Genomic DNA, 13,607 nt, shown 5'->3' on the forward strand with positions numbered 1-13,607 from the left:
GTGATCTGCCTGCCTTGGCCTCCCAAAGTGCTGGGATTACAGACGTGAGCCACTGCACCCGGCCTAATTTTTGTATTTTTTAGTAGAGATGGGGTTTCACCATGTTGGCCAGGTTGGTCTTGATCTCTTGACCTTGTGATCTACCTGCCTTGGCCTCCCAAAGTGCTGGGATTACAGACGTGAGCCACTGCGCCTGGCCAAGGATTTTTTTTTTTTTGTATTTTATTTATGCTCATTGAATTAGCTTTAAATGAGCATGTTTTCTGTGGAAAAGAGACAGATAATATCTTAAATGAACTGAATCTGCATACAAAATCACAGGATTTATGCTTTGGTTACTTAAGATTGTTATATATACAATATTATAATAAAATTCAAGAATAAAGCTCATTCATTCATTATTTTCATTTGTTTAGGTTTCCGTCTCATTTTTGTCTATGAGCATAATATAAAGTCTTTACAATGAAGATGAATTTCGTATTTTTAGCATTAACATAGCATAAACGTTTCTGTTTCTACATAGTCTGAAGTCTACGATTTAAATAATATTATATTGGGTTGAATACTACTTTTATTAAACATTTAGATTCCAACTTAAAACGTCAGATATTGAAGCAGTCACATTTTTATAACATATTTCTATATGTTATAAAATTATAACCTTGAAGTAAATGCCTTTAGTTACTGCCTAAACTCACAGAATCTTCCTTCAAATGACCTTTTGTCAAACGGCCCTCACTTCTGTAGCTCCCTAGCAGTGTCGTTTGGTTTGGCTCTTTATCTTGGCATTTCGGACTTTTACTATTTAGAGTCTTTTATTAAAATATTGAGACCAGGCGTGGTGGTTCACACCTTTCATTCCAGCATTCTGAGATGCTGAGGTGGGAAGGGTCACTTGCGGCCAGGTATTTGAGACCAGCCTGAGTCACATAGTGAGACCCTGTCTTTACAAAGAATAAAAAAATTAGCCAGGCCCAGCCGTCCTCGCTTCTCAGGAGGCTGAGGCAGAAGGATAGCTGGAGCTTTGGAGTTTGCTGTTGCAGTGAGCTATGATCACACCACTGCACTCAAGTCTGGGCAACAGAGTGAAACCCTGCCTCAAAAAAAGAAAAAAGCTTAGACTTCATTTTAGCTGTATCTTATTTGTTCATTTCTTACTACAAACTGCCCTCCCTTTGGGAATTTAAGAGCAGAGTTGTACACAAACATATACTGGGTTTTTGATTGGAAACATACAAGTAACAACATTCTGGACCCTTGGTTCTCAGGTGGCTGCTTCAATAAGTGACATAACTTTGTCTGTAGAGCCCACGTTTCTGTGTGTTCGTGTGCCTGTTTGTGTGCATGTGGGTGGAATATAACTCACTAGCTCTTTGTCACCATAGTTCCAAGAATAAATATACAAACATGATCTGGGATGCTGGCATCCCTGTGAAAGTGATGCTGAAATGTCTATATAAATATTGTGACAAGACATTTCCTTGAGCCTTCATGTAACCTTTACCAAAGATGAGCTGAACAAGAGGTGACAACAGGCTAGAGGAGCTCATCTTTCTCTTTGAGATGGAGTCTCGCTCTTTCGCCCAGGTTGGAGTGCAGTGGCACCATCTTGGTTCACTGCCCGCTGCCTCCCAGGTTCAAGCGATTCTCCTGCCTCAGCCTTCCAAGTAGCTGGGACTACAGGCGCAGGCCACCACACCCGGCTAATTTTTGTATTTTTAGTAGAGATAGGGTTTCACTATATTGGCTAGGATGGTCTCAATCTCTTGACCTCATGATCCACCTGCCTCCGTCTCCCAAAATGTTGGGATTACAGGCGTGAGCCACCACGCCTGACCAAGGAGCTCATCTTTCTTTTTGAGAATTCTCCGCAGCCAACGACAATCTGACCGCTCACATTGTAGGGCTTCCGCCTCTGGTCTACTATGCAGTAACTCAACACTCTAAGAGAGGGAGAGGGAGAGAGCAAGAGGGAGATTCTGTTTTTAAATTATAGCTAACACGTATTGACTACCTGTTATATTGCCAGGTCTCTTGTTCTTGTTTATCTCCTGTATGAACTATGTGAGATATATGCTATTATCTCCATGCAAGAAATGGGAAAATTAAGGCTTAGAGAGTTTGTGACTTGCCCAAAGTGACATTATGTTTTAGAGCCAGACTTGAACCTAAGTGTATCAACTCTAAAACCATACTTTCACATTATATGTTGTAAAAAAACCCCCCAAAAACCAAACAACTATTCCAGCCTATTGTGAAATCAGGAGCCGGGTGGGTACCTGACAGCGGAATTACCAATCCTTTCCTTTTTAGGAATTTCTAAGACATTTTCTTTCTGAGACATTCTTTGAGTATCTTGCACATTGGTCTATGTTAAGTGTAAAGCTTTATGAAATGGCTCAGTCTTCTCTATACATCAGTCACTGATTAGTAAGTGTTCCCGACTTGGGAGAACTGGACAGGGAAGCTGCTGCTGGTTTGGGACGACGGCCCGCCCCGTCAGAGGAGCAGGCCGTAGATGTCACAGCCTCAGTGTCGCATCGCCCGGACTTGTGGCTTTCGCAGAGCAGTGTGGGGTGCTGCGTTCCTCACTTCTTGTTCTGTTTTTGTTTTCTCCTCAGATCTAGATACTGATGACGATTTAAATAGCGACGATTTGGAATATGAAGATGAAGCCAAACTTGTTATATTCCCAGATCACTATGAAATAGCACTACCAAATATTGAGGAGTTACCAGCCCTGGTCAGTGAGTGTGCGCGGCGGCTAGCTAGATGCGCGTGACTCTGTGTCAGGTGTGTGTGTGTGTGTGTGTGTGTGTGGTGTGTGTGTGCAGGGGCGGGGTGCAGGGGTGGGGCAGGGAGAGTGGGTGGACTGACAGAGAGCATCAGAATGAGGTGAACGCGGGCACAGCTCTTCTGTGACGGGGCCCTGCAGTCTCACGTTTCAGTAGTGCTGGCCTGTACGTGTGCATACCTCGTCTCTTTTTTTTGAGACAGAGTTTCCAGGCTGGAGTGCAGTGGCGCCATCTTGGCTCACCACAACCTTCACCTCCCGAGCAGCCGGGTTCAAGTGATTCTCCTGCCTCGGCCTCCCGAGTAGCTGGGATTACAGGTGTGCATCACCATGCCCGGCTAATTTTTGTATTTTTAGTAGAGACTGGGTTTCTTCATGTTGGTCAGGCTGGTCTCGAACTCCTGACCTTAGGTGATCCACCTGCCTCAACCTCCCAAAGTGCGGGGATTATAGGCGTGAGCCACCGCACCGGGTCACCTCTTCTGTTCGTGACGGGGTCCTGCAGTCTCACGATCAGTAGCGCTGGGCCTTTTGCTGTCTCTTAAAGGCTCACGTTTCAGTAGCGCTGGGCCTTTTGCTCTCTCACCTTGCGTGCTGTTTGGGCCTGTGGCTCATTAGGCTGGTCTCCAGGTTGGGCAGGCTTCTTGCCTCCTGAATCACTGTCTGTTCCTTAGATTTTCAAACTGTACACCCCAGAACTGTAGGGACTGTTTTCTGATCAGTGGGATGACGTCTTTTTACCATGTTTATTACGTGGGCCTTCCAGGTAACGTGCTCATTGCTGAAACAATAGCAGTGCAGTGACGGAAAGAACGAAGCATTTACAAACCACACATCTGCAGGAGCCCTGGGAGCAAGGGAACCTTCTTTTCACTTTCAGTCCCTGTGGGAACGAAGGCTACTTTCTAGGTTTTAGGTATTTCTAGCTGTGAGGTTCCTCCTCCTCTTCCCTCCTCTTTTCTTCCTAATCCAGTTTTGTGGAGGGACCTTGATTTTTCTCAACTTGAAGCTGGAGGTGCTGGTGGTGAGACAGGGAAGGCAGGTTTGCTTTCCTCTGGTTCTTGCGGCCAGGAGTGGGCACGGCAGAGCTGCCGCAGGGACCCCGACTGTCCCCTGCTCTTCGCTCCTTTCCTCTAGTGCCTGGGCCACTTTGCCCTCTTTCCTTTTTTTCTTCTCATCTCCCGTTTCTTTTCCTCTTTCCACTCTGTGCACACCTTGTCTTCCCAGAGCCTGGCCACAGATGGCAGTGGGTCAGGGTGGGTTGGATTTAGACACGCCTGTCCGTTTTTCCCTCCTTGAACTAGGCCGGAACCAAAGCCAGCTCTTTAGGTCCCAGAGTCTTCTGGAGCTTGCGAGACTCTTTCTGTTGCCATCTGCTCGCTTGCCCCTGCTGAGAGGGGACATTTGTGCTTGGGGTTTCCTTGTCATTAGGGACTAAGATTTCCACCATTCATTCTCTTTTGCCCCAATCTACCTTACATCTAAGACTATAGAAATGAGAATTTTGTGTGTATTTATTTATCGTTCCTCTTCTTTTAGTTCGAAGTGCACAGTGTTCAGTAAGGCACGCGGAATTAAATTACCTTTGCTTTCTCCAGTTCCGTGTTGACTCGTGGCCATTACCAAGGATAAAATATATTAGTGGACAAAATGGCCTTACCTCATGCATTACCTGAAATTATATACTAATACTTATATTTCCGTAATACTGAGAGTTCTTATTGCCTTGTTTAAAATGACTTATTTCTGCTGTCAGAAGAGAAGACACATTGTGAATCCATGGTATGATAAATTATTTTCCTTTCAGTCCCTCATGAATAAGACTTTATGTTAAAAAAAGTTAATAAAAAAACCTTTTATTATTGCACTTGGAGTATAATTTGAAATGTGAATACTCTTATTTAAAATAAGAGAAGTGCCATAGAAATCTGAATCTAGCAAGATATATAATCATTTTTAATATAGAGCCTTTTAGTATTAAGAAATACTTTAAGAATGAGAAAAGAAGAGAAGATTATTTGGAAGATGAGGGTGGGGGGATTACAGGCAAAGCCTGGGCTTACCTCATGGTAACGGATGGGTTTATCTACCTAGAAGTTACTATATTTTCTTTTCATGCTTTTGCCACATTTTGGCGATGACAATTCTCTTTTTAAACTTTTAAATGACAAAAAGTATTGAGCTCAAAGCATCTCACCAGGTGATTCTTCCTTTATCTCCTAAGCATCTTAGCACAGAAGAATTTCAGTTTCAGAGAATTACTCTGTAGGTTCTACCAGAATGTTAAGCCGCCCCTGGGTGATGCTGGGTTCACAGAGTCAGAGCACTGTGAGCTCAGCAGGGAACTTGGAGCCTGAAATCCAATGCCTTCATTTTTGACACCAGCCATTGGAGCAGTGAATGTTTAACAATGGGCTCCCTAGGGGGAAAAAGCCCTGTTTTGCAGTGTCTGCTGATACCATGGTGTAAATACTCTCACCGTGGCTGATTTCAGGCTGTCTAAGTGACATCACTGAATGCGGTGTTGGAAGGAGACTGGTAGTCGCAGACCATTACACAGAATTTCCAGAATGCAGCTGACATGCATGTGAAGAAAACCTCCAGAGCACATAGATAATAAGAAGATACAGCAAAAAACTAGGAAGTGAAGAATTTTTGATTCCATGTCACCTTTTCAAAAACATTTTATTTAGTTGTAAGTTTGTATGATTTAATGTTTTATAATGGCCGTGTTTAGCAACCACCTTGCCAAATTTCCTAAAATTTAAAGCTGGCCTCTTCTGAGCCAGTTTGAGCTAGTTCCAGTGCAGAACTGAACTGGAGTCTTATGAAGGCTTGGGATGGAGCCCGGGCTAGTACCAAGGTCTTTTCACTTCACTTCAGATAACATACCCAGGGAAAAATAATTCACAGTGTGATTACAGGATGACGGATGCTGACCTTCAGCTGTCACCCATAAAAAGGGCCTTTAAGTGATTCTGGATGATATTCTGGAAACACTGGATCAGTGTTTTATAGGCGCAGAAGACTAAGGATGTTTTGTTGGTTGTCAGCCAGAAAGATACTCAAAGACAAAGGAGAAGTATTCTGTCTGAGTTGTTCAGAACCAAAGTGCACTGCAAACCAGACGCTTAGAGAAGATCTAGGAGGGGCGGAGACTGTCCTAAGGAGGACACAGACGTGATCAGGTAGTTGGTGAAACAAACAAGGGGGCTCTAACAGGTCAGACTGGAGAGATGAGGAGGCTGCACATGGCCTCCTTGCTGTGGCCTTCCACCCTCTGCCCCCACAGCAGCCAGGGTGATCTGCTGTGAAAGTCACATCCTGCCCTTCTCCACCCCAAACTCTCACCACTGCTGACCGATGACACTGGGCTCCTCACAGTCAGGAACGAGGAAGAAGTCCTGGCCAGAAGTGCTGAGGTGGCAAGTCCCAAACCCATAAAGTCTGAAAGCGGCTTGTGGTGACCTCATCTCTATTTTCTGTGGGCACTTGTGAAGGTGATAGGAGATGAGTTTTCATAATGGAAAGAAAATGCAAGTTATGCAACAGCCTTTGTGGTGGGAGATAAATGGGAGGATCTCCTTTGAAAGGCTTAACTGTATCCTGATCTCTAATGGATTATAAGCTTGCTGAGGCCAGGGACCCGCTCCTTGTTCCTGGCTGAGGAGCTCAGTGTCATCCATCAGTAGTGGTCAGTATAACCTTGGAGAGTTTTAAGCTGGGGAAGGATGGGATGTAATTTTCATAGCAGATCACCCTGGCTGCTGTGCAGAGAGGAGGGGCAGGGGCAGAGGAAAGGCCGCTGTGAGGAGGCTGTCGTGCAGCCATGGGGGAACCACAATGGTGGCCAGGACCAGGAGGGCTGAGGTGGAGTGGACACGCAGCTCCTGGGAATCGCCTGTGGGCAAGGTGGGGAGACATGGCCGCTGAGGGCACTTCCTCCATTGTTCCTCGTTCTTCCTTCGTTCTAGGGTCAGAATCTAGGACCTAGACACATGGGAAAGTACTACTCAGGGGAAAATGGTCAGCCCATTGTGCAGGATATTAGTGATATAGATGACGTATTTTGTTAATTTTTTTTTTTTAGCAATTTAGTGGCTTTTATTATATTCAGAGTTGGGCATCCATCAGTACTATCTAATTTTAGAATGTTTCTCTTGCCTCACCAAAAACCCCACACCCCATTGTCCTCCAGCCCCTCCTCCAGCCGAGCCTGCTGCACTCAGAAATCTACTTACTATCTCTACAGACCTGCTTAGTCTGGCGTTTCACATAAACAGCGTCATGTAATATGCTGTTGTTTGTGACTGGCTTTTTCACTTAGAATATCTTTTCAAGGTTCATCTATATTGTAGCACATAGCAATATTCATTCCTTTTTACTGCCAAATAACATTCCATTGTATGTTCAACATTTTATCTTACATTCTATTTGTTATATCCATCGGCTTTTGGGTTGTTTCCATTATTTTTATTTTTTGTTACAAAATTTTTTTGAGACAGGGTTTCTCTCTCGTTGCCCAGGTTGGAGTGCAATGGTGCATTCTCAGCCCACTGCAGCTTCCACCTCCGAGGTTCAAGCGATCCTCCTGCTTCAGCCTCTCAAGTAGCTGGCACTACAGATGGACGCCACCACGCCCAGCTAATTCTTGTATTTTTAGTAGAGCTGGGGTTTCACCATGTTAGCCAGGCTGGTCTCGAACTCCTGACCTCAAGTGATTCACCTGCCTTAGCCTCCCAAAGTGCTGGGATTACAGGCATGAGCCACTGTGCCCAGCTCCAGTTTTTGACTATTATAAATAATGCTATTGTGAACAATGTGTACAAGTTTTTGCGTGGACACATATCTTCATTTCTCTTGGGTGCAGGCCTATGGTAGAATTACTGGGTCATGTGGTAACTGTTTAACTATTTGATGAACTTCCAAACGTTTCCAAAGCAGCAGTACCAGTTTACCTTGAAACCAGAATATATGTTTTTAAAAGACAGCTGGAAATAGCTTACAACATTAAGCCAATAGCAAATTGGGTAACAGGCATTTGGCCAGGATCAGTCGGGCAGGGAGAAGGCAGAGAGTCTGTTCCGTCCTCCCCTGCGGTCAGTTGATGCCGATTTGCTCGTGATGGGGACTGGTCTGGTACAGAGACACCCAGGCATGTTCCTGTCCAGGGTCACATTTGAACCAGATTAAGAAAAGGAGCCAGGCTGCTTCCATGCCGTTCGAGTGCCCTTGACCACATGCCGTTGTGTGATGAGTCGAGATGCTGGATAGCTGAGTGTACATTTGTTATGAGGGAGACAGACTACTTGGGCAAGTCCTGGGCACTCCTGTGTCTGATTTCACCCTTGTAAGTTGTTAACCTCCTACTTTTCACCCTGCTTGCTAAGTTGTAGGAATTGTTAAATCTGACCTCTAAGCTTGGGCTTAGAAAATGAATCCAGTTTCTTGCTCTCTGTGCCATTGTCAATAGTTCAGGGACAGACCTAGCTGGATGCAGGGCAAGTGCAGGAAAACAGGCTCTCGCTCCTGTGACAGCTATGCTGTGTGCATTTCTTCAGGTTTAAACTCACATTCGGGTGGATTTGCTATTCACTAGCAAACTGTCATCCTCCCAGACTGTTTTTTATATCACATCTGGGTTTGTCTTACAGGTAACAATCGCTTGCGATGCTGTTCTCAGCTCAAAATCTCCGTACAGAAAGCAGGACCCAGATACATGGGAAAATGAATTGCCAGTGTCGAAATACGCCAACAACCTCACCCAGCTGGACAATGGTGTCAGGATTCCTCCAAGGTGAGAGTCAAGTCGGAGAATTGAACTTTACTCCCTAAAACTGGCCACATGAATATTTGTTTTCTCTGTTTTGAATTGGCAGTTATATTTTTTCTTACCAGACGCCTTTTATTTTTATTTTTGAGATGGAGTTTCACTCTACTTGCCCAGGCTGGAGTGCAATGGTGTGATCTCAGCTCACCGCAACCTCTGCCTCCTGGGTTCAAGTGATTCTCCTGCCTCAGCCTCCCAAGTACTTGGGATTACAGGTGTGTGCCACCACCCCCAGCGAATTTTGGTAGAGACAATGTTTCTCCATGTTGGTCAGGCTGGGTCTCAAACTCCTGACCTCAGGGGATCCGCCTGCCTTGGCCTCCCAAAGTGCTGGGATGACAGGCGTGAGACACCATGCCCGGCCCCAGATGCCTTTTATTGAAAGTGAATATAAAACCTCTCTGAAATTGTGTGTACCTTTGTAGTAGATGCTGAATGTGCCCAGCCCATACCCCAAGCCCTTCCCTGTCCTGAAGCTGCCAGTTGCAAGCACTTGCAACCCTTGGCTTGAGCACGTTTTCTGCTTGCTGAAGCCAGTATGGCTGGTGCCTGGGACAGTCAGAAACGTCGGAGTGAAGCTTCCTCCCTCCTCCTGGGGCAGCCCCAAACCAGTGGCTGTGGCGTGGGTGGAGTAATACCCCATTTTCCTGCCCCTCCAGGTGGGATACCTGTCTCCTGCAGTTCCCCACATGGCCCGAGTCCAGTTGCCCATAGTGTACCTTGGCTCACTGACATACCCTGCAGCAGCTCTGGCCCTTTCTTGTGTCTTCTCCTCTTCCTTGGGATCACCTCCCAGACAAGCCATTTTTCTTTAGTGCTTTGTCTCAGAGTCTTGTTTTAGGGGAATCCCACTCACAAGTCCTTGGTTGTCACATTTTGGCTGGAATAGCCTTTGGGCTCCATTCATGCCTCCTCTTACGAGGCGCCCGTGTGATCACAGAGGCAGATGGATTAGGAATGTGTCTGATTTGTTTGAAACCTGGCAGTTGCACTGTGTTCACCTGCTGTGTGGTCTCAGGAAACGAGGGTGACTTCTGGGCCTCCGTTTCTCCATTTGTAAAAACAGTGATGCTGAAAGGTGTTTATTAGGATTAAATGATGAGACTTCTGGAAAGTACTTGGCACATAGTTGGCATTTAGCATTTAGTCAAATTGGTTTCCTTTCTGACTAATTTAGATTTGCAGTGGAGTCAGGTTTTGTATAAACTAGTTGTATTCCATGTGATTAATGCTTTAGGACTCTAGCCATTTATACACACAAGATCCTTAATATTTTAAACTTGGTCAAGCTCCTCTGTCTCTCATGGAGGAACTGCAAGGAAATGGGCTCCTGTCCTAGCCCCAACTTGTGTGTCAGTTTTCGAAAGTAAAAGAGCCCGTCAGAACTGCTGGAGGGGCTGGCCCACATCTGGGTGGCGGGCAGGGTGCTGAGTGATCCTGCTGCTCTGGGGAAGAAACAATTTCTTTTTTTTTTGAGATGGAGTCTTGCTCTGTCTCCCAGGCTGGAGTGCAGTGGCATGATCTCAGCTCACTGCAACCTCCACCTCTTGGGTTCAAGCAGTTCTCTCTGCCTCAGTTTCCCAAGTAGCTGGGATTACAGGTGCGCACCACCACGCCTGGCTATTTCTTGTATTTTTAATCGAGACAGCGTTTCGCCATGTTGTCCAGGCTGGTCTCGAACTCCTGACCTCAGGTGATCTGCCTGCCTCAGCCTCCCAAAGTGCTGAGATTACAGGCATGAGCCACCGCGTCTGGCCAACAGTGTTTTAAGGGGAGAATATGGGGAAGCACCAGTGTTTGTGATTCCACCACGCCTCTGCTATAACCTGCCTGCTGGAAATGCTCTGTTGTCTTAGATGTGAATTTTTAAAACGATGCTCTCTGGCTGTTCTGACCGCTCTCCAATGGCTTTGCAGTGGTTGGAAGTGTGCCAGATGCGACCTGCGAGAAAACCTGTGGCTGAATCTGACTGACGGCTCTGTTCTGTGTGGAAAGTGGTTCTTTGACAGCTCTGGGGGCAACGGGCATGCTCTGGAGCATTACAGAGACACGGGCTACCCGCTAGCCGTGAAACTGGGAACCATCACTCCTGATGGGGCAGGTGAGTGTGCCTTTACTGACTTGAGGACATGCACTGGCTTCCTCTTAGGTTTAACCAATCCCCGAATCCAGGTGGTTGGAGGGTGTAGGCTCGGGATTCAGACAGCCCAGGACGGTGGTATATTCTGAGAATGCGTCATTAGGTGATTTCCTGTGTGAACATCGCCGAGTATACTTGGACAAGCTTAGATGGCACAGTCTCCTTCACAACCAGGCTCCACGATGTAGCCTTTTGCTCCTCAGCTACAAACCTGTCCAGCACGGCACTGTGCTGACTGCTGTGTGAACACAATGGTAAGTATTTGTATATCTGGACATATTGAAACCTGGAAACGCTACAGCAGCTATACGGTATGACATGGAAAATGCTCACCTGTACAGGACACTTTCCAAGAATGGAGCAGGCAGGACTGCAGCTTCTCTGCATGAGTGGGTGGGTGAGTGGGGAGTGAAGTCAGTGTTCGGTATTGCAGAGTCACCTTACACTTGGCTACACTATATTTATGAATAATAAATTAACCTCTTACTCTAATGCTTTTACTTTATAAACTTAATCTTTTTAACTTTTGGACATTCCTGTAGTGACACTTAACTTAAAACACAAATACATTACACAGCTGTACGATTTTTTTTTTTGAGATGGTCTTACTCTGTCACCCAGGCTGGAATGCGGTGGTGCGATCTCGGCTCACTGCAACCTCTGCCTCCCAGGTTCAAGCGATTCTCCTGCCTCAGCCTTCCGAGTAGTTGGGATTACAGGCACCTGCCACCATGCCTGGCTAATTTTTATATTTTTAGTAGAGGTGAGGTTTCACCACGTTGACCAGGCTGGTCTCGAACTCCCAACTTCAGGTGATCTGCCAGCCTCGGCCTCCCAAAGTGCTGGGATTGCAGGTGTAAGCCAGTGTGCCCAGCCAAGAAAGTTTTATATTTTCATCTTGATTATGCACCAAACAGATACTCAGTGTAACATCTGTAGAAAACAGATAAAAATTTAGATAAATTAATGCAAACTAGTAGTAATCCCACCCTCTAGACTAGTCACTGTGAGTAATGTAGATATTTCACTTCAGTCTTTTTTTAAAGGGTTAATCAGTTCACACGTATACACACACGTACACACACACATCCACCTCACATTTTTACAAAAATTTGATCACACCCGTATAAAGTTTTATTACTTATTTTTTCTATTTAACATTGTTTTTCTATTTTATTAAATATTCTTCAGTATTTTATGATTGTTTCATAAATTATTTCACTATTCAGTGTTACAATTTTTTTCTATTCTGATGAACATCCTTGAATATATGCAAATTTTTTGTGTTTGTCTAGTTATTTATTTAGAATAAATTTCTTTGGGAGGCCGAGGCGGGTGGATCACAAGGTCAAGAGATCGAGACCATCCTGGTCAACATGGTGAAACCCCGTCTCTACTAAAAATACAAAAAATTAGCCGGGCATGGTGGCGCGTGCCTGTAATCCCAGCTACTCAGGAGGCTGAGGCAGGAGAATTGCCTGAACCCAGGAGGCGGAGGTTGCGGTGAGCCGAGATCGGGCCATTGCACTCCAGCCTTGTTAACAAGAGTGAAACTCCGTCTCAAAAAAAAAAAAAAAAAAAGAATAAATTTCTATGACAAAGAGTTGAATCTTCAAAATTTTCAGTTGTCAAGATTCTCTTTTAAATAGTTGTAATAATTTCCATTCTCATCAGCAGTATATGACAGTATCAATTTCAACAAATCCTTGACAACTTTCTGTATTAAGACTTAAAAAAAATAACCTTTGCTAATCGGTATCTTGTTTTAATTTGCATTACTAGGGAGGCTGAATATTTTTCTTAGTATTCTTGGCCATTTGTAGTTCTTTCTTCTGAGTTTCTTAGGCCAATTTTCTTGTAGGTTTAGGTTTTTAAAAATTGTTTTTTAAGAACTCTTTGATTATTAAGAATTACCTTCCATAGCTGCTGTTGTTTTGTGAAGAAGAAAGAAGCTTTAAGGTTTTTCTTGTCATAGGAGTGACAGTATTTGATGCGTACTTCCATGTCAATCATAGAAAGTGTGAAACGTTGACCATGGCCGTGCAGATCGCACATGCCGTGACAAGGGTTGTGAATTCCTTTAGCTAAAACAACGTTGACTGAAGAAGGTCAGGCTTCGATTCCTGCATATGTTGTGCAGAGTTGGCTTTAATAAAAGTGATTATTTTCTGCCTAATTACAATGTCATATTAGTTTATGGGATGTTTGCATTCTATTTTGGCCTCCTTTAAGTCTGTTTAATAGATTGCTAGCTGTAACTTACTGTGTATTTAAAAGCCACATAAATTAATAAAAACCTGCATAAAGTTTTCTTAAATGTCTAATGATGAGTCCTGTGGACACTGAGACCCGGGGGTCGGGTGCCCTCTGTCTGGGGGTAGCCATCACCTGGTGAAGTTTCCATGACTGACGGTTTGATCGTCCACACTCGCTGGGGTCACGCAGGCCCATTCAGCACACAAGAGACAAAGTCTCAAAGTCAGGGTGTTTGTTTTTCAGTTCACAATGAGAGCCACAACTGCCAGTAAGTAGGATGTTGATGTCCGCTTGACCAGTACATTCCTTCCCCGTGGGAAGCGGAATTATATTTAGAAGATTGCTTGGTGAATGTGGAATCCAAGAAGGTTTGGACTCAAGTATTTAATGGTAGTGTGATCTGATGACCCTGATTTCCTTTCCCCCGATAAGGATATATTGGTCCACTGAGACACTGCTCCTCATCCTTGGGGTCTCAACTTAGATTTAGTTTTTCAAAGAGGCCCTGGTCCCTCAGTTCAGGCCGGAGTGTGGCATGTGTAGGAAGAACGGGCCCCATGTGAAATTCTACTCCGGGTCCCCATGGG

General features: G+C 44.9%; 1 protein-coding gene across 4 annotated transcripts in view; it reads left to right on the top strand.

The window, feature by feature from the left end:
- USP13 (ubiquitin specific peptidase 13) overlaps positions 1-13,607 on the top strand; it is a 129,967-nt gene that overhangs the window by 44,974 nt on the left and 71,386 nt on the right. For all 4 annotated transcript variants that reach the window (XM_003734800.6, XM_035273659.3, XM_035273660.3 and 1 more), the window contains exons 4-6: positions 2,622-2,743; positions 8,449-8,591; positions 10,541-10,725. In XM_003734800.6, coding sequence (XP_003734848.1) covers positions 2,622-2,743; positions 8,449-8,591; positions 10,541-10,725 — 450 coding nt within the window. The remainder of the gene's footprint in view (positions 1-2,621; positions 2,744-8,448; positions 8,592-10,540; positions 10,726-13,607) is intronic.

This window comes from Callithrix jacchus, chromosome 15, assembly GCF_049354715.1.
Source record: "Callithrix jacchus isolate 240 chromosome 15, calJac240_pri, whole genome shotgun sequence".
Classification (NCBI taxonomy): domain Eukaryota; kingdom Metazoa; phylum Chordata; class Mammalia; order Primates; family Cebidae; genus Callithrix; species Callithrix jacchus.